The 17,859-nt window shown below is 43.2% G+C and overlaps 3 protein-coding genes and 1 pseudogene across 14 annotated transcripts in view; 3 read left to right on the top strand and 1 right to left on the bottom strand.

Annotated features, from left to right (window-relative positions):
- The first annotated feature begins 470 nt into the window (after positions 1 to 470).
- SELENOH (selenoprotein H) lies at positions 471 to 2,103 on the top strand. The gene is made up of 4 exons (XM_039860355.1): positions 471 to 622; positions 714 to 859; positions 968 to 1,097; positions 1,929 to 2,103. The coding sequence occupies exons 1-3, from the start codon at positions 501 to 503 to the stop codon at positions 1,066 to 1,068; spliced, it is 369 nt and encodes a 122-aa protein (XP_039716289.1). The 5' UTR covers positions 471 to 500; the 3' UTR covers positions 1,069 to 1,097; positions 1,929 to 2,103.
- Positions 2,104 to 2,203: 100 nt separating this feature from the next.
- Positions 2,204 to 14,395, bottom strand: BTBD18 (BTB domain containing 18). The gene is made up of 4 exons (XM_039860344.1): positions 14,273 to 14,395; positions 8,424 to 8,499; positions 7,407 to 7,571; positions 2,204 to 4,870 (listed from the first exon to the last, which is right to left on the bottom strand). Exons 3-4 carry the CDS (start codon positions 7,528 to 7,530, stop codon positions 2,802 to 2,804), a joined length of 2,193 nt encoding a protein of 730 aa, XP_039716278.1. The 5' UTR covers positions 7,531 to 7,571; positions 8,424 to 8,499; positions 14,273 to 14,395; the 3' UTR covers positions 2,204 to 2,801.
- On the top strand, positions 13,231 to 13,349 carry LOC120600905 (uncharacterized; annotated as a pseudogene).
- A 193-nt stretch (positions 14,396 to 14,588) lies between the features above and the next one.
- CTNND1 (catenin delta 1) overlaps positions 14,589 to 17,859 on the top strand; it is a 43,538-nt gene continuing 40,267 nt past the window's right edge. For 10 of the 12 annotated variants that reach the window (XM_039860461.1, XM_039860460.1, XM_039860456.1 and 7 more), the window contains exon 1: positions 14,589 to 14,827. The gene's annotated coding sequence lies outside the window, so the exon portion shown is untranslated. Of the gene's footprint in view, positions 14,903 to 16,681; positions 16,709 to 17,859 lie in introns of those variants that run through there. The other 2 variants (XM_039860450.1, XM_039860452.1) reach the window with 2 other exon arrangements.

Below are 17,859 nucleotides of genomic sequence, written 5' to 3'. Positions count from 1 at the left end.
AAACGTCAGGCGACAGTCCTTCGGACTAGGGGAGTCATGGAAGGCTGGTTTCCGCAAACCAGAGTACCAAGCGCTCCGAGTTAGACTGTAGACTTGGTGCCAGGGAGGTTTTGAGGGCTGGTGGGGGTCGAGTTCATGATGCACTCGGTTTAGCCAGAGGCGCGGTTACAGAAAAACCGAGCTACTCTAGGCCCCGCCCCTGCTGTGCTCGCCCACCCCTACCCCAAGCACCGGTGGTTTGGTCTTGTTCAGGTACCGTACCTCCCCCGACTCTGCGCGCAGAGTGGCTGTGCCTGGAGGGCCCGCCTCCCGACCACGTGTGCGCCTGCGCCTCTCTTTCCTCCGCTTGGCAGAGGTTTTGTTCTGCGAGCGGAGTGCTTTGGCCTGCCCTTTGGAGCTCGGAGAGGGGCCGTCCAGTGTCGCGTGGCCGCTCAGTTGGCCGCGTGTTCACCCTATTCCCACCCCAGGTCGGCTCAGTTCCCGGCCGGGCTCCAGGTGCCATGGCTCCCGGCGGGAGGAAGCGGAAGGCCGAGGCGGCGGGGGGCGCGGTGGCCGAGAAGCGGGAGAAGCTGGCTGGCGGCCAGAAGGGAGTGGAGGTGGCGACCGTCGTTATCGAGCATTGGTGAGGGACCTGGAGAGTCACGGAGAGCGGGGGGTGCCAGGGCATTGCAGGCCCAGGGCCCCAGTCTCTGATGCTCCCCGTCTCTCCATAGCACGAGTTGACGCGTCTACGGGCGCAACGCTGCGGCCCTGAGCCAGGCGCTGCGCCTGGAGGCCCCGGAGCTTCCAGTGGAGGTGAACCCTGCCAAGCCCCGGAGGGGCAGCTTCGAGGTGACGCTGCTGCGCCCGGACGGCAGCAGTGAGTGGGGGCGCGGGTTTGGGGGACGAGGGCAGGGGTCCGAGGCGGGAAAGGGCTGGTCTCAGAAGCCGCTGGGAGAGATAATAACTCCATTTGGTCTTTTCCCAGGTGCGGAGCTCTGGACTGGGATTAAGAAGGGGCCCCCACGCAAACTCAAGTTCCCTGACCCGCAGGAGGTGGTGGAGGAGCTGAAGAAGCACCTTTCGTAGGGAGGTTGGGCAGCACGCCTCAAGCTGAGGTATGGGGCCGGGGGCTAGGGGAGGAGTTTGGTTCATCTTGTGGCTCTTCGTGAAGCAGCCCTTACTGTTGTCCCGCCTTTCACACAGGGGCTACAATTTTTTTCATGACTTTTTCCTCAGTATTTCCTCTATTGGGAATACTTCTCCTTTTTACTGGTAGAAATAACTGAAATCGGCAAAAAAAAAAAAAAGTTTTCTACCTAGTGTGCCCTTTGCTGATGTTTCATTTCACGATCTTTGAGCCAAGTCGTAGAACTGATAGACGTGTAAATGATTTATAGAAACGCAATTTTTGTCCTTTGAAGATGTAGTTAATTGTTACCCTGAAGGAATGGACCAGTTTTGTATTTTTGTTAAAAAATTCATTTTCCACATCCCTGATGATATGTGTTTTGATTCTTTGAAGTGGTAAATTCCTCTAGTTCCCTCCTTTATGAGTTAAATAAAATCATTGACACGTTTTTTATTTGCATGGGTCGTGATTTCCCCTTTTATTGGCAAAATCTTTGTGTAATTTCGGGTATGCTTATGCTTACCCCCTTGTTTTTTGTTCCTAGTATGGTCTGTTAATAGCTTAGCCCCATGTGGTAACACTGTCTTACAGTCCTCTCCCCGCTAGTCCCATGGATTTGACCTTGTCTTTATCCATAGTCTTTCATACAGTGCTTTGACATGTGGTCAGGCACCTGACATGTTGAGATGTGGGAGGAGGATGCGGTCCTTCCTTGAGCTCTGCAGAGTCTGTGGGTTCAAGGGTTAGGGGCATGTCTTCCTCAGGCTATATGATTGCCTGGATCCCTTCTCTAACCCTCTTCCCCTTATTTTCACAGCCATCTGTACCTGGTGATGTTGGAGCATTTATGATGGGACATGGCTAAACTTCAGTCATGTGCCTGAAGCTATGGTTTCTTCTCCAGAAATGATGGTTAAGTTGTGAGGCAACCCTCTAGTAAGGCATTGAAAAAAGTTTTTGGATTTGATTTGCTTAATAAAAGTTGAAATAAAGTATTTGTGTAATAAAGTAAAAGTTAATCTTATGGTAAGGGATGGACAAAAGCCAGCCTTACAGGATTGGTCACCCCCCTCCCCTTTTTTTTCATAGCCTAAGGTCACCAATTAACCAAGAAATCCTAGGGTTTCTGGTAGAGCATGTGAAATACTTGTAAAAACTATGGGGGAAAAGTAAATAATTTATTTTTTAAAAGCAACTTATTTTTTCAACTCACTTCTTAGAAGTGATGATGGAAGTACCTGTTCCTGGCCCCTGCAGAGGTTTTGGCTAGACTTCCATACTGGCAATGGATAAGCCCCACACATAGGTGCTGGACAACATCCTGTCACTCCCTCCCACTTTGTTCCACCCCAGCACTGCTTCACACCTTCTGGAACATTTATTTTCTCTTGCATAGAATCTTACCACATAACCTGCCTCATAACCTGGGAGACCTGGCCTTGGCTATTTATGACCCATTAAAATTGGGGACCATGCAATTTATTGTTTCATTTGTTTGTCAATAACTGGAAAATAGATTATAGGAAATAAGATGGTTCAAGTTCATAATTTTCTACCCATCGTACTTATGCCTGGCTCCCAAAACCTAGGGAGGGGAGGACAGGACATGTGCTAACCTCTCTGCCAATATTCCTTTTGCTAGCCAACACTTCCCATCCTCCCAGTGCCCTAAACTGCCTTTCCCACTCCACTACGTTAGTATGTCTACCTCTGTTTCTGACTCTGAGGAAGGGTCAGGCCACACGGAGGGAATACTGGTGGGCACCAGCCTCCCCTCTGATGTCCAGTCTACCACATCAATCTCTTCCTCTTCAGGGCTGGCAGGAAGTGGGTCCAGCTGCTCAGAGTTGCTACATGCCTCCTTGCCTGTTTCTGGAGGAGAGTATACCACTTCATCTGTAGTTAGGGACGCTTCTAGCCCAGTCTCCCCCCAGTTTGAACATGGAGGTGAGAGGTCTCCATAGGACCTTTGGGGAGGGTCAAAGGAGTCAATGTGGAGAAGTTTGTCTCTCTGATCATCCAGTGGCTGGGAGCTGGTAATTTCTAGGTCTTGAGTCCAAGAGCCTCCTACTGAAAGCACCTCCCCTTCACTCATCTCAGAGGGTATGACAAGGGGGCTAAGGGGCTCAACAGGCTCTTTGTTTGCAGAGGACATGACAAGGGGACTAAAGGGTTCAGCTGGCTCTTTGTTCTCACCAACAGGTTCCTTTTCCAATCCTGTGAACTCCCTGGGCCAGAGTTCCATGTCTGGTAAATACCATTCTTCTCCTTCGATCCAGTTCTTTCCTGTTTCTGTCAGGTGATAACTAGGGGTCCTACAGCCCTCAGCCCCAGGACTCGCCAGAGATCCTGTAGGCGGCTCAATATCTGAGCCACACAACATGAAGTCCAGGATCTCCTCCAGCTCACTGGTGGCAGCAGCACTTGTGATTCGGTACTCCTCAGCTTCACAGGGCTGCCCAAGCAGGGATGTGTCAAATGCATACGGCTCTGTGCAGTCAATATCAAACTCAGGTTCCTTCCCTACCAGCTCTGGACTGGACTCAAACTCAGACTTCACCACTGGGGGGTCTGGGGAGCGGCTAGCAGAAAGCAGAATGTCTTGTAGCCTAGAGCACACCGGGGAGTCCTGACACACATCTATTCTCGCAGATGACATTTCCTGCTGGTTAACTGAGGATGGCTGAGTCCCTGGGGGTTCTTCTGAGTCTCCAGGTTCTGGGATATGAGGACTGTCTGGAGAGTTTTTGAGGGGAGGCTCCTGCACCACCTCCCAGCAGGTCCCGTTGACAATCTTCCGAAGTTTTACTCTCCCAACCTGTCCCTCCTCTGCAGAGTCCGAATTAGGTGCCCTGGCTTCGGGGCTCCGCTTCTTAATCCCACCTGTCTTTCCAAGACCAGATGGGCTTGGGGTGCTCTCTAGAGGACTAGTTCTCCCTGGTTTCTGCTTGTCCTCTGGTGCTTCTTTATTTATACTCTTTTGTCGCCAGAGACGCCGGCCAGGGGCTGTGGGCACTGAGCTGGGCCCACTTAAAATACTGGGAGGCTTGGATGTACAGACATCAGGAGATGGCTTTGAACGACTCAGCCGGATCTTTCTGGGCAACAGTCGCTCATCCATAGAGGGGTACAGGCTTGCGGGGGAAAGTGCTGTAGGACCAAGGGCAGGGTCACTCTTACTCTCTTTAGGCCCCTGACTGTGGCTTGATGGTGAAGAGCTTTTTTCTTGTGGAGCTGGGCAGGCTCTGGCCTTCCTCTTGAGCAGAAGAGTGTCTGACAAGTTCTCTGCATTCTGTCGGTTGCTCTTGTCCTGGACCCCCTCCTCCATCCCCAGTGACTTCAATCTCACTGCCCCAAGAGAACAGGGAGTCTGGGTAATAGGCAGTGGAGTTCGAGGACGGCGGCTGGATGCCACTACCCTGGCAGAGATGGGTGCAGCACTTGGAGGCTGTAAGCACTCCCTGTTGAGTCTTCTGCCCTGAGGGGCTTTCACCAACTTCCCACCCTCTAGCTGAAGGGATTCTAGTTCAGATACTCGGAGCTGACGGGCAGCAGAAAGCACATCCTGGGCTTCTTCTCGAGATACTTCCATCTCTGAGGTATACAGGAAGTCTACCAGCTTCCTAAGTGTCCTGATCTTCAGGCCTCCCAGCTCCAGCACCACCTTACGACCCTGAGCTGGCCTCTCCCGTTCCAGGCGCTCTGTGAAGAAGGGGCTGCAGGCAGACAGGATGCAGCAATGGGCTGGGACTGCCTCACCTGGGGGGGAAACCCACTTTGTTATTTCATGCAGACTGGAATGTTCATGAGCTAAGCATAGATATTACTACCCATTCCTTATTCCCTAAAACCTCTCGTTTCTTATATTAGAGTAAGGTATCACACCCAGTTGCCCAAGCTTGAGCACTAGAAGTCATCTTTGATTCTCTCTTACCCACTGCATTAATTTAATCAAACATTAATTTAAAGAAACGCTAATACTCAATACCTTATTATGTGCCAGGTATTATTCTAAGGGTTTTACCAGTATTAATTCATTTAATCTTCACTGGAACCCTATGATGTAGCTATTGTTATTACAGATAAATAAATTGTAGCATGGTTAAATAATGTGCCCACAATTATGTGGTTGGTAAGTACCACACACAAGGTTTGAATCCAGGGGTCTCACAACTGCAACAAGTTTTATAAATTCTCTTTAACAGCTCAAAAGCCAGAAATTTCTCTATTCTCAATGCTTTAGTTCAGGTCACCATTCCCTCTATTTTGGATTAAAAAACGGCCTCCTATCTGGGCTCAAGAATAACCCAATAATTCTCATATGGCCTGAGTGCTGTCTCTAAGCAGATATCTGATCATGACCTTCTTAAAACCTTTAAATACAATTCCCAATGTTCTGAGGACAAGACCTGCTGCTTCCTTTGCATAACTCTTCAGACCTTACATAACTGCTACTAATTTCTCTAGCAATATCTCTGGTCAATACACTTCCTGTTGTTCACACTCTAGGCATAATGAGCCACTCACAAATTCCTAGTCACATCTGATTGTATGTTGTTCTCTCTGCTTGAGAAAAATCTTTCCCCACTTCTTCCTACTTCTGCTTGTCCTTCAGACCTCACCTAAGGTTTATTTCCTCCAAGAAAATCTCCCTAACCTCCATCCCCCAGCTTCCTCAAGTCTATGAAGGATGCTGTATATCAGCCTATACTTACCCAATATGTTATTTATCATACTGCTCAGTTACTTGAATACAGTGGTAATTTGAATGTCTTCCCCTTACATGATTTCCTTGTGAGGAAGGACTTTTATCTTCATATATACTACATGCCCATGCCAATACATTATATTAACATACAACAGGTAATTGATACTTTTTTATTTTGAATTGAGGAATGAATCCCAACTCTGCACTTATTAAAAAAACTAACAAGCAAGTCATTTAACTCTAGGCCTCAATGCACTCACCTGTAGAACTGGGACCATCTAACATTATCTCACAAGGCTATAATAGGAGACACTACAGTATATATACTCTGTAAACTGTAGAGTGCTACCCAACAGTGGTTGTCATAATCCTTTTTTATAAATGAAGAAACTGAGCACTTGCCCATTTGTCACTTAGTTTCTAAGTAACAAAGCTAGGATTTAAACTGATTCTTAGTCTTGGGCCTTTTACTGTATACCAGGCTTTACCTCATGATGATGTCACATTTCAAGTGTTACGAGAAGAGGTAGAAATAAGCTACATATTTTTAGGTCTAACAACAAACAACAAAAACCATCAATTTGAAGACAAAAAATAATTAAGCAACAGCCTGGCAGAAAAGAGGAAAATAGGTAATAGTGTCATTTAACACTTATAATGTGCTTTGTACAATAAAAGCATTGTTCTAAGTGCTTTACGTATGTTAACACAATCTTCACAACTATCTCATTATTATCTATATTTTATAGTTTCTACACTTAAAAAAACTTTACAATTCATTTCAATTTTTAAGAGAAAAAGAGCACAGTCTCATTTTCATGCTCGAAAACAGTCCTAGGAACAAACAGCTCTTTACCAAACAGCTCACAGTGCTAACACATTTTTTTCTGGTTTTGTACTCCACTCCCTGATCCTAAACTCATTTTATCTTATTCTAAAGTGAGTTGCAATTGAGTCCCCACTTAAGTAAGTCCTTACTTAATGCCATCGATAGGTTCTTAGAAATTGCAACTTTAAGCAAAATGACTGTAAAGAAACCAATTTTCCCACAGGCTAACTGATATAAACAACAGTTAAGTTCCGACAGCATATTTCTGGTCACGAAAATGTTACCCAACTCCTAAATAAAGAACCACCAACACATTTCTAATATTAAATATTGAAATAAATGTGAGTTATACATACATTTAAGAAACAGTAATAAAAATAAGTCAGATAATTATTTTCCAGTCTGCTTATTCCAGTTCAGTGTTGTAGGTGGCCAGAGTCTATCCTGGCAGCTCACGGCCCAAGTCGGGAACCAACCCTGGGCAGGACACCCTTCCATCTCAGAGTGCACTCACACACAATCCCACACCCACGCAGGCTGGGACAATTCAGAATCCGCCAATTCACCTAACATACACATCTCTGGGATGTGGAAAGAAACTAGAACACCCGGATAACACACAGACATGGGGAGAAAGTGTAAAATCTACATTGAGACAACAGCCTCAGTCAGGAATCAATTTTTTTCCCTCATTAATGTTATAATAAAACAATGTTGAACGAAAGGATGTTATTTGAGGACCTGCTATAGTCTCTTACCTTCTGCCTGCAGAAGGACATCACAGAACACCCCACTCTGTTGCTGGTGATGAAGCTGCAGAAAAGCTAACCTGAGGAACCGGGGATTCCTATATAGGATTTTGGAACTAGCAGGAGAACACATGTTGGTCTATTAACAAAGCTAGGTTTTTACGGATCAGATTCCTGTGGGTGAGACATAATACATTTCAGAACCATGATTATAACTAATTTGTTTTTTGTTTTCGAATGGCAGGGAAATTTTGAAAAAGAGATAATAGCATGAGTTGGGAGCCATAAGCCCAGAAATTGTGCCAATGGTATTATCAAGAAAGAATATCACAGTGGTTACATGTGGGAGCTCAGAGATACGCCTAGATTTGAATCTCAGGTAAATGACCTAACTTCTCTGAGTCTCACTTTTCTCATTTATGAAATGGGAATGATAACAGTAGTTACCTTGTGGGGTTGTTTTAAAGATTAAATGAGTCAATGCAGGTAAAATTGCTTAGCACTGTGAGTGCCTGGCATATAATAACTATTCCCCCCGCAAATGGTAGCTGTTATTATCCTTAAACCTTCCTCATTCATATTACTACGGAGACTCAACTCATTTAGTGCTGACTACTCATTCTTCCTGAGCACCACACTTCCAAGTTCCATGAGTATAATCCTCAATTCAATACTTAAGAAAAAATACTGATATAAAATTCTCTAGTAAACATACACACTTCTCTGAGCTCACTCTATCATAGTAACCAGCAGAGGGTGCACAGTAAACAAAAGAAGCTGCTGGACTTAGTGGGAAGGTCTTAAAACAGAAATAAGGACATTCCCACCCTTGGTTCAGAAGTTCTTGACCAAAGTGAGCTCGATTCCACCAGAAATTGGCCTTTAGGTTTGTCAGTCTGGTTGATGACCTGGCTAACAATGGAGCAAGAATAATTAAGCATTCTACCCCTCTCCAAAACAAACTGGATATTCTGACTTCAGGCTGACTACATTTCCAGCTTTTTGCACTGAAACCCCCACACTCACTGCACAGCTGGTGTTCCTTTCCTGGCATGCAGTTTTCTGTCAGGTGGCACCGAGGATCCGAAGTGTTCACGTCAAACTATCAGAAAGAAAAGAGTGAAAAGGTAAACTAAGAAAGGGTAAATTCAATTTCCTTCGCAGCCAGAGATGGGGTAGAAGCTGGCAGCTGTTGCAAGGGCCCAAACCAAGGCCATGGGGGAAGCTTCCCAATCCACTAGCACCCGGCCTTGTTCCTAGACCCAACCTGGACTAGATCTGCAGCAGGAGTTGTTCCTGCCGTCCTCTCTGTGCTTGGGTCTTCGGTCCAGCCCGACTGACTTCCTTTCAATGTTCAGCCTCGCGCGCGCCTGCGCGCGCACGCGGGGAGGATTACCAAAGAAAGAAGCACAGGTGGGCGAATCGCCCGAGGGTTCTCTCACCAACCAGGTCCAATGGAATCGGGATTGGCGTTGAAAGCAGGGTTTTACGGAAGGCCCTGCAAAGCTAAGCGCCTCGAACGCTCCAGGCGCCCTGGCCCAACTCCTTTGAAGAGAGACCCCCTCGGCGCGAAGGTTTCTGGGAATGGAGCGTGGGGATCCCGGAGGCCCGAATTCAGGGTTCACTCTCACCACCAGCTCCGGCCGCAGGGCTTTTGCAGCCACCGTCCGGTGCCCTCGTCCCGCCGCGGACCCTGGCACCCTCATGCACCGAGAGATGGTGACAGCGAGGGCCTGAGGCCACGCGGCTGGCGCCACACACCTCGCGCCGCTACCTTCGCACACAGCGCGTCGCGGGGCCGACGTCCTTCTTCCTCCTCAGCCCTCGGGCTTACGTCTGCCGGGATACGTCCTTCTCATTGGCCGAAGGCTCCTGGGAGAGCCAATCACAGGAGGAGGAGCGCTTTGGGCGGGAGGCTAAGTCTCGAGGGACTTGAGAGCTGAGGAAAGACCGTCAGGCCGTGAGAGGTAGGGGGGAGGGCCCGTCGGGGAGGAATTCTAATGGCAGCCGGCTTCTCGCTCTGCACTCGATGAAAACACTCCAAAAAGAGGGTCAGGATCCTCCAGTCAGGTAGGCTTCAAGGCGGCTGAAGGACACCTCTGGCTTCTCTCTGAGGAGGCTGCAAATGGCCGCGGCCCTGGCTAAGAGCGCTCCGGCTTAATGGAGGAAAAAGCCCCTTGCACCTTGTCCCCCAAATCTCTCACCTATATATCTCCTTAAGGCCAGGGATGTTCCGGAACGACATCGTTGGGTCAGTTTATGAATTTAAGATTTCCCCAGTTTCCACTCCAGCCCCAAATCTCAGAGAACTGGTGACTACGGGGGTTTGCAGAACCGTCTGGTCTCCAGTGTCCTTCTAGAGCTGGTTTATTTAGTGTACTTCCTGACTGGAAATAGCAGTTTTCAGGGGTGATATTAAAAAATTAAGTAACCTCAAGAGTAAACATTTAGCGAGAATGCTTCCCACGATATCAGTCCGGACAGCAAGTCTTTCCCCTGTGTGCGTTAGGCCCCGGGTCCCGGAATCTGTTAGATGTCGCCTGATGTCCAGCTCTGACATCCAGCTCTGGACGAAAGTGACTGAATCCAAAGCCATTGACGACAAAGTGTGATGACTTGAGACGGGGCAGCCCCCCGCTGAGGCCAACTGGAGGCAGAAAAGGAAGCCTCCCGAAAGAAACCGAACCTGCAGAGGGACAAGACGTGGAGGGGTGAGTAGTACGGCACATTCTAATATGTCTTCATTGGTATCTAAAACTTTTTCAAAAAGGATTCGAGGTAGTGAACTGAAATATGGGGGTTTGGGGTTTGGGCATTTTCAAGTCAGGTATTCTTTTCCTTAGTTTGAGGCCTCCGCTTTTAAGATTGGAAAAGAAACGAGAGCATAAGTCATTTTCGGTTGCAGCTGTCGTATTCTGAAGAGGAAGCAATTTGTGAAAGGACATGAAACTTAGCAGAAGGACAGATTTTAGATGTTGTCCACAGTTCGCAGACACACAAAAGCAAGCACGCAAGCAAAGAGAAAAAAAGACAAGGCAGAACAGTGCTTGTTATGGCATCTGTTCCTGTGGAATCGGGATATGATTAGACAGGTGGAATACCACCAGTATAGTCATAGGTGATTCTTTGGAGTTCTAACAAAAATATAAATGTTCTATCCCCTCATGAATATATCGTTATCAGGATTAGATTAATTTTCAAGAAGTAGAGAGGACTCACTTCTTGGTTGTTCTTTTTTTTTTAAATTTAATACTGTTTTAGTTAAATCTTTTGTTAGTAGAATTTCTAAAGGAGATGATAAATGGCCATCCCTACCTAAGACTTCAAAAATGACAAACTTTGGATGGTAATGTGTAGCCACCAGAGGGTAGAAAGGAGTAAAAATATTTTGTTTTCCTCTGTATGGATAGCCAGTGTTTTTTTGAAGTTGATTTTTTTTTTTTCATTTCTTCTCCTTGGCATTTGGAGTTTTAGTCTATTTTGGAAGTAGAGATAACAGCACAGCACTCTGCCCTATATAATAATTTTAATATTTATTTTTTTAAATACAAATTTTTCTTAGCTCTTTACTAATCTTTCACTGTTTAATGGTATCTTGCTTTTCTTTGTGTGTAAGTGGTGCTGGTTATGGGTTGGGAAGTTAAACTTTGAGCATGTTAAAATCAACCATTGAATGTAATAGTCCATGCATTAAAAAAAAAAAAAGGAAAAAGGAAAAGGGAAAACCCCAAACAAAAAACAATGCTGTATCTTTAAACCTATCCTTGATCCATTGACTTCTCCCCATTTTTACTGCCACCACTCTAGTGAACTCCCTATCACTATCACTTGACTTTCAAACTAATTTCCTTGCTTTCACTTTTGTTCTCTCTTTAATTCATTTATCACATTCGTAGCCAGATCTTTTCAAAATGTGGGTTAGATTGTTATTCTGCTGTTTAAAACCCTCACATGCTTTTTCTACCTTAGAATAAAATCCAAACTCCTTTCTCTAACATATAGAACTCTTCATATTGATTCCTGCCTACTCCTCATTTCCAACAGCCCTGCTGAATTCAGTGTGTTTCAGTCCTACACTTTGGAGCTTTAGCATTAGTAGTTACCATTCCTCATATCTTCTTACGGGTGGCTGTTTCTTACCATTAAGATTTCAACTTAAATGTCACCTCTCCAGAGAGTTTGTCCAATCTAGAACAAACCACAAGCAGCCCCATCTATCTGTTTTAAATCTCTGCATAGTCCTCCATCTGACATCTTATTTATTAATCTTCTCTCTTCCTCTGCTAGAGTGTAACTTTTTGAGAGCAGGAAACTTGTCTGTCTCATTGTTATTGACATTTACTAGAAGAGTACTTGGCTCACAGTAGGTGCTTAAAATAACCCAAGTGGGACTAGTCTTTTTACCTAATGAGTATTAATGCTTGTGATGCTTTATTTGGAGATAGCTGTTTCAGATAAATTTAAATTTCAACTTTTCACTGAGTTATCATTTTTATTTGTATATAATTTTATTTTGAATGTTATCTACAAATTCATTTTTAAATGATTTGTTCAGGATTATGTAACTAGTAAGCCAAGAGACTTTGTTCACTCATTTATCTGTTGCTAAATATGAGATATAAGGCTGAGCTCTAGGGATACACTATGAACTAGAAATATATTGTTCCTGCCTTCGTGGAGCTTATCTTCTGGTGGGGGAGACAAAGAAACACACACACACACACACACACACACACACACTCACACACACACACACACACACACACGAAAAAGGAATGCAAAATACCTGCAAGCTGTTAGGGGTGATGTGAGGAAAACAAGACCAATCCATCTCTAGAACATAAACTTTTTAGCATATGGCTCTGATCTAGAAGCCAGTGAATCAACAAACATTTCTTGTGCTGACTATTTTCCTTTGGCAATCATCTTTGGCTTTTGAACTTGCTGTGGAAGAGCAGGAATAGATGGAAAGTAGAGGTAGAAGATGTGATAAGGTAATAGGAGAAGATTTGTAGATAATGAGAGTTAAAGGCTGTTCATTTCTCTGGTAAATGTATTCATTTCCCATTTTAGTTTGTTTAAAGCCCATCGAACAAGTGCTGTGATGCCTGTTAGGTCTTCTAGCACTTTTAAGAGAAGTCCTTTTTGGCCACTGTAGACCAAATATGAGGGTCTATGAGACTATAGACCAAATATGGGGTGGGGGATAGTGACTAGATCATCCTGATAAGAAGGGCACATCCATGCTGAGGAGGAGCAGAACTGGAATTCCAGTTTAGATAATGAGGGCGGGTCAGATTATGGTTAATAAGTGTTGCTTTAATATATTTAATGAATAAATGTGATACCTCGAAAACAGACAGGGAACTTGGTCTTTATCCTGATCACAATGTAGGATGATGGAAAGATCATGGGCTTTGGAGTCAGATTGTTGAGGGGTTCACTTCTTAGGCAGATAAGCATCTTAACCTTGCTGGGCATTGATTTCCTCATCTGTAACATGGTGGTAATACTATCTCTATGATGGTGTTTTAGAAATTACAGATGAGTGCACCATCAATGATGCTCCATCATTGGTTGCTATTATTGGGAGGTGATGAGCTAATGAAAGTTTTGGGGCAGGGTAGATATCGATAATAATAACTCATTCTTAGCGAGTTTATACTATGCCATACATTGTTTTAAGAACTTTATGTGTATTTTAATTCTCACAATAGTCCTGTGAAAGAGGTAGTTATTATCTTTTTATAGTTAAGGAAACTGAGGCACATAGAGACTATATAATTTGTCCAAGCTCACATATACTTGAGTCAGTGTACTTAGAAAGGAGGAAGTCTATGGCTATGCCACCTTGAATAAGCCCGATCCCGTCTAATCTCGGAAGCTAAGCAGGGTTGGGCCTGGTTAGTACTTGGATGGGAGACCACCTAGGAAGACCAGGTGCTGTAGGAGTAACAAATAAAAATAAAAAATAAGGGATTGTAAGCTGACAAGGTCCTTGCAATCTGTGAGGTCAACCAAGGGTTGCCTCGCCTAAAAAAATAATAAATAAATAAATAAAAAGAAGGGGGAAGGTTTGAAGCCAGGCAATCTGACTGCAGAACCTATGCTCTTAATCACTATTCTAAATTATGAAAACTTTATGAAGATTTATTTGCTAGCAGTCTACTGGATAGATTTTAAATTTTTCAGTAAGAGAAAAAGGAAAATTTCAATTTATCATTATTACCTTCGATTAGTAACTCATAAAATACTAGTCTCTGTTAAGCATATAAAAAAAAATGCGATCTGTCCTTTATGACCTAACAGTCCTAAGAACATATTAAGATAACTCTTAACTCAGAAAAAGAATACCTGCATAATCCTTTATTTAGGTCAAGTGTAAAAAGAATGTATGAATTAGATCATCTTAAGCTTCAAGTTCACACACAAAAAAAGCCAATATTCTTGATGTGAGATTTATTTTCCTTACACAAGCTGTTATCTCCTCTAAATATATTGCCCGTTTATTGGATTACATGTATTCTGCCCCTCAAACCCACATTTAAATTTGGGGACAAATGGGAAGACAGTGATTTTCCTCAACACCCCATTCGATTCAGCTTCCTTCTAGTTAAAAGTACAAACATTAAGAACTGTTAACAAGTCCAGGCATTTATTTTTTCTAATTAGCTCAAATGCAGTTAAACCAAAACAATGAAATTGAGAGTTTACCTCAGATACCCTCTATCATACCAATCAACACATAATAATCCTATTTTTAGGATTTCTCTCTTCCTCTCGTCCTATCTTCCTTGGGGAAAATGCTTTGGGGTAGAAAGCAACAAACCAAATAGCAGCAGGCAAATAAAATCAGCTCTTTTTTCTTTCCCTACCTAGAAAATAAGGGAGAGGGAGCAAGAACCCCACCATCAAAGAGAACCGACTCTTAGATGTGCCAGTCTAAAATGCTCTTGTTTCTTCAGCCCCCTTGGAGCTCTGCAGTAATTCCTCAGAGATTGTATGGTCTCCACTTTAAATATAAATATATATATAAAAAACTTCCCTGGTTTCTCTCCTCCTCTCCTTTTTTTTTTTTAATTTCCTATAATAAAGTTTCCTATTGGATAAAATAGGCTCCCTGATTTATGCCTGGCTCCTATTGGAAGTTCTCAGGGACTGACATCACTTAGGAAAGCGAGGGGGTAGGGCTGCCAGATCAGTTTGTCACCACCCAGGCTCCCTAGCCTTTGGCTGGGTGCAACTTCCATTTTAGGTGTTGGATCTGAGAGAAAAAAAAAAGAGAGAGAGAAAGAAGACCAGGAAAGATCCTGAAAGGAGGAAGAGGTGGCCAAAAATCAACTACCTTGCTGGATTTGTCTTTCTCAGCACATTGACGAAGGCTTGGGTTTCTTTCTTAAAGGACTGGTTTTTAGAAGTCCACATTTGAGGTGTGTGCCTTTTTTTAAAAAATGTGTGTACAGACGGGTAAAGGAGGATAAGCTAAGTCGAATTTTTGTGTTATGGTAAGCAGAGAGAATTCAAAAATGAGAGAGTCTGCTATGCTGATGGGTAACTTTAAAGCCGTTATTATTTCTACTGACTTGGGGGAATTGTTATGCTGAAAAGTAAAATATTCAAGACCCAGAAACAAACTTCTAGGTCTCTCTGTTAGAGGAAGATGAATAGATTCAGAGGGGTGAGAGCAGTTTTGTAAATTTACATTTTGGTATGTTCTTTGATTTTATATATTTTTCTGGATTATGCTAACAAACTTCTGTTTTCAGAGCCCAAATCAAAGGTTGGTTTTTTTTTTTTTTGGCATGTTGCATGTGTGTTGGGAAAGGAATTTGCCCGAGTCGGAAGCTACATATGGTTCTTCATACGTTTCAAAACTTTTATTTCCCCCTTTTATCATTAGGTTTGTGGAAGTGGAAAGTTGCAGGGAGCTTTGTAGCTTAAATGGTGGTGTTTTTTTTCCCCCCAGAGAGTTTGAACAGCCCAGATCGGTTTCTGCCCTGCTATTCTGGGTGGATCCCTTTTTTACTTTTCCAGGTGTGGTGGGTGGGAGCCTTATTCTCTGACTAGACGTTGCCTCCCTGCTTTGCCTTATAAAAGAAAACAGATGGATCCCTGTTAACTGAATTGTAATCCCCTTTTCTTCTAAAACTACCTTAGTTGGCAAAGGTTTGTGGAGGTGTTGTATGTTCGATCTGCAAATACGATAACGTTTGGTTTATGTGCTAAAAAAAATAAGGAAATTCTAATCATGCTTTTTAGTTCACCTGAGTAAAGTGGCAACACCTGAAAATATTTTCAATTTTGTTTTCTCTTAAAGGGCCATGGATTAAATAAGTTTAGGCTAAGAGAAAACACTTATACAAACTTTAGTGTATAGTATGCATTTGAGAAAGCACAGGGAGAGTTCTTATTTTAAACCAAACTGAAAGTTTTTTTGGAGGTGAGTTTTTTGTTTGCTGTAAAATCAGAAATCTGTAAGAGCTGTGTTTTTGTATCTTATATTTAATCTTATCTTAGGATTCATTTTGTTTTTGCAAATGCATTCTTGCAAAAATACCGATTCTAGATAATTATATAGCCAACTCATCAGTAGCTGAAAACTGGGCGTTCTCTTCCTTCTCTCTTTGAAAATGCGAATCAGTCTGAAAATTATAGCTGGATTAGATACTGCCCTAATTGTAACAAGATGGGCCTTAATATGTAAGCTGCTCATTAGCTTCAAACTGGTATGTATCTAGAATCTCTGATTTTTTGTGCGCCTCCCCCAATTCTTTTTTAGACTAGAACGTTTCCTTGAATTTCTTTTCTAGAACTGAGTATTTCTTGAAAGATGATTTCATCCTTGTGAGGTTGCGGCTTCATTGGAAACTGAACTTTGTTCCTGCTTTTAATCTATGCAAGGTCTACAGTAAGATTTTAATGTCTGGCTCTCATAATGATAGCAAGTGCAGTTAAAAAGAAAGACAAAAGACAATGTGTATAGTCTCTTGGGTTGTAATTCTTATTTAATATTTTCCAATTTTTCTTTCAATGTTCTCTGCCTTGACTCCAGCCTAAGGAGGGTTCTTGGTGGATCTTTCAAGGGTTGGTCATGTTGCTGCGAGAGTGTCGGTTTCCCACTCAACCTTTAGGGGGAGGGATGAGAGAATCTGAAGAAGGAGTACAAAGGCAGTTTGAAAATAGGTTCTGGATGACTGACTGGTGGTGATTTGGGTCCAGCTTTAAATACTGGGCTTTGTGTAGCTGCAGTGAGCATCCTAGTTAACTGTCGTCCAGGACTATTTCTCTGAACTGAGGCGTTGTTTTGACTGGTATGTACTATTCAGCGAGCCTTTTGGATTATAAGATGGAAGATTTGTCTTTTACCTCACCTCTACTGGTTCTTTCAGAAAATATAATAAGGGGTGAGAATAAGTAAATCTTTTATTTTTTGTTTTGCTCCTCATTTTGGTTTGGGGGTAAAAAATGACAAGTAAGTGTGAGTTGTACAGATTTTTCTTTCCTTGTTTGACTCCTATATAGTGTTGGTTCCTTTGTTATATGACTAAGATACGGTCTGTGTTCCAGGTGGGGGCCTCTTGTGGGTGGTTAGAGTTCTAGTGCCTTTCTTAGGGTTCCAATTACTGAAAGTCAGAGAGGCTTGAACATGTTCTTTCAGCTAGTATAAAAATTGGAACTATTGGAAATCTTTAAAAAAAAAAAAGCTCCCAGTAATTGCAATTCATCCTTAGGTTTATGAGATAGATGCTCTCCAGGGATGGGTGCAAATAAATTAAGCATAGGTCATTATTCAATTGGAATAACAAAATGATTAGCTCTGTATAATTTATTGCTTTCTATTTTGGTATCTGATGGTCCCCTGTTACTGCTAGCCTCTTCCCCCTTGATTTTTTTTTACTGTGTGCTAAGCATTTTGCATAAACTATTTACTTAGTTTCCCACAACTTATTTTTTGTTTTGTTTTAAAGGAACTTGAGCCTTAGAGAAGTTGAGGTTTGCTGAAAATCTCACTGCCCTAAGTGGCCAAGGCCAGGGTTAAATCCTGGTCTGACTAACTACAAAGTCCATGGACTTAACCACTAATACACTGCCATTCTCCAGAGAGAATGGAAAAAAGAGCCTGAACTAAAATGAGCCCTTGCTAGAGGCAAGGGTGCTTCATCTTGCAGAGGGTCAGTCCTCACTTAGATTTCCAACCCCCTCCATGTTGGAATAACCTATGTGAAAAATGCATTTTCTCTAAAGCCATGTGGAGCTGGATATGCTAGAATGGATATTTCAATCTTTAGATGGGGATCTTTTGATATACACACCATTGCTGTCCTAATTTCTTAAATTTCAGGCATGTGGTTTGGAATGATATTGCCATCTTGCAGGGCAGAGGCTTGTGGCAGGTAGTTCAAATAATGTTTACCACACTATTAAAATTGTCTATTTTTGTCTTTCCCTCTAGACGATGAGC

This window comes from Pteropus medius, unplaced genomic scaffold (genome assembly GCF_902729225.1).
Source record: "Pteropus medius unplaced genomic scaffold, Ma_sr-lr_union100, whole genome shotgun sequence".
Lineage (NCBI taxonomy): Eukaryota > Metazoa > Chordata > Mammalia > Chiroptera > Pteropodidae > Pteropus > Pteropus medius.
Note: the sequence above shows the minus strand (reverse complement) of the source record. Positions and strands in the feature narration are given on the sequence as shown.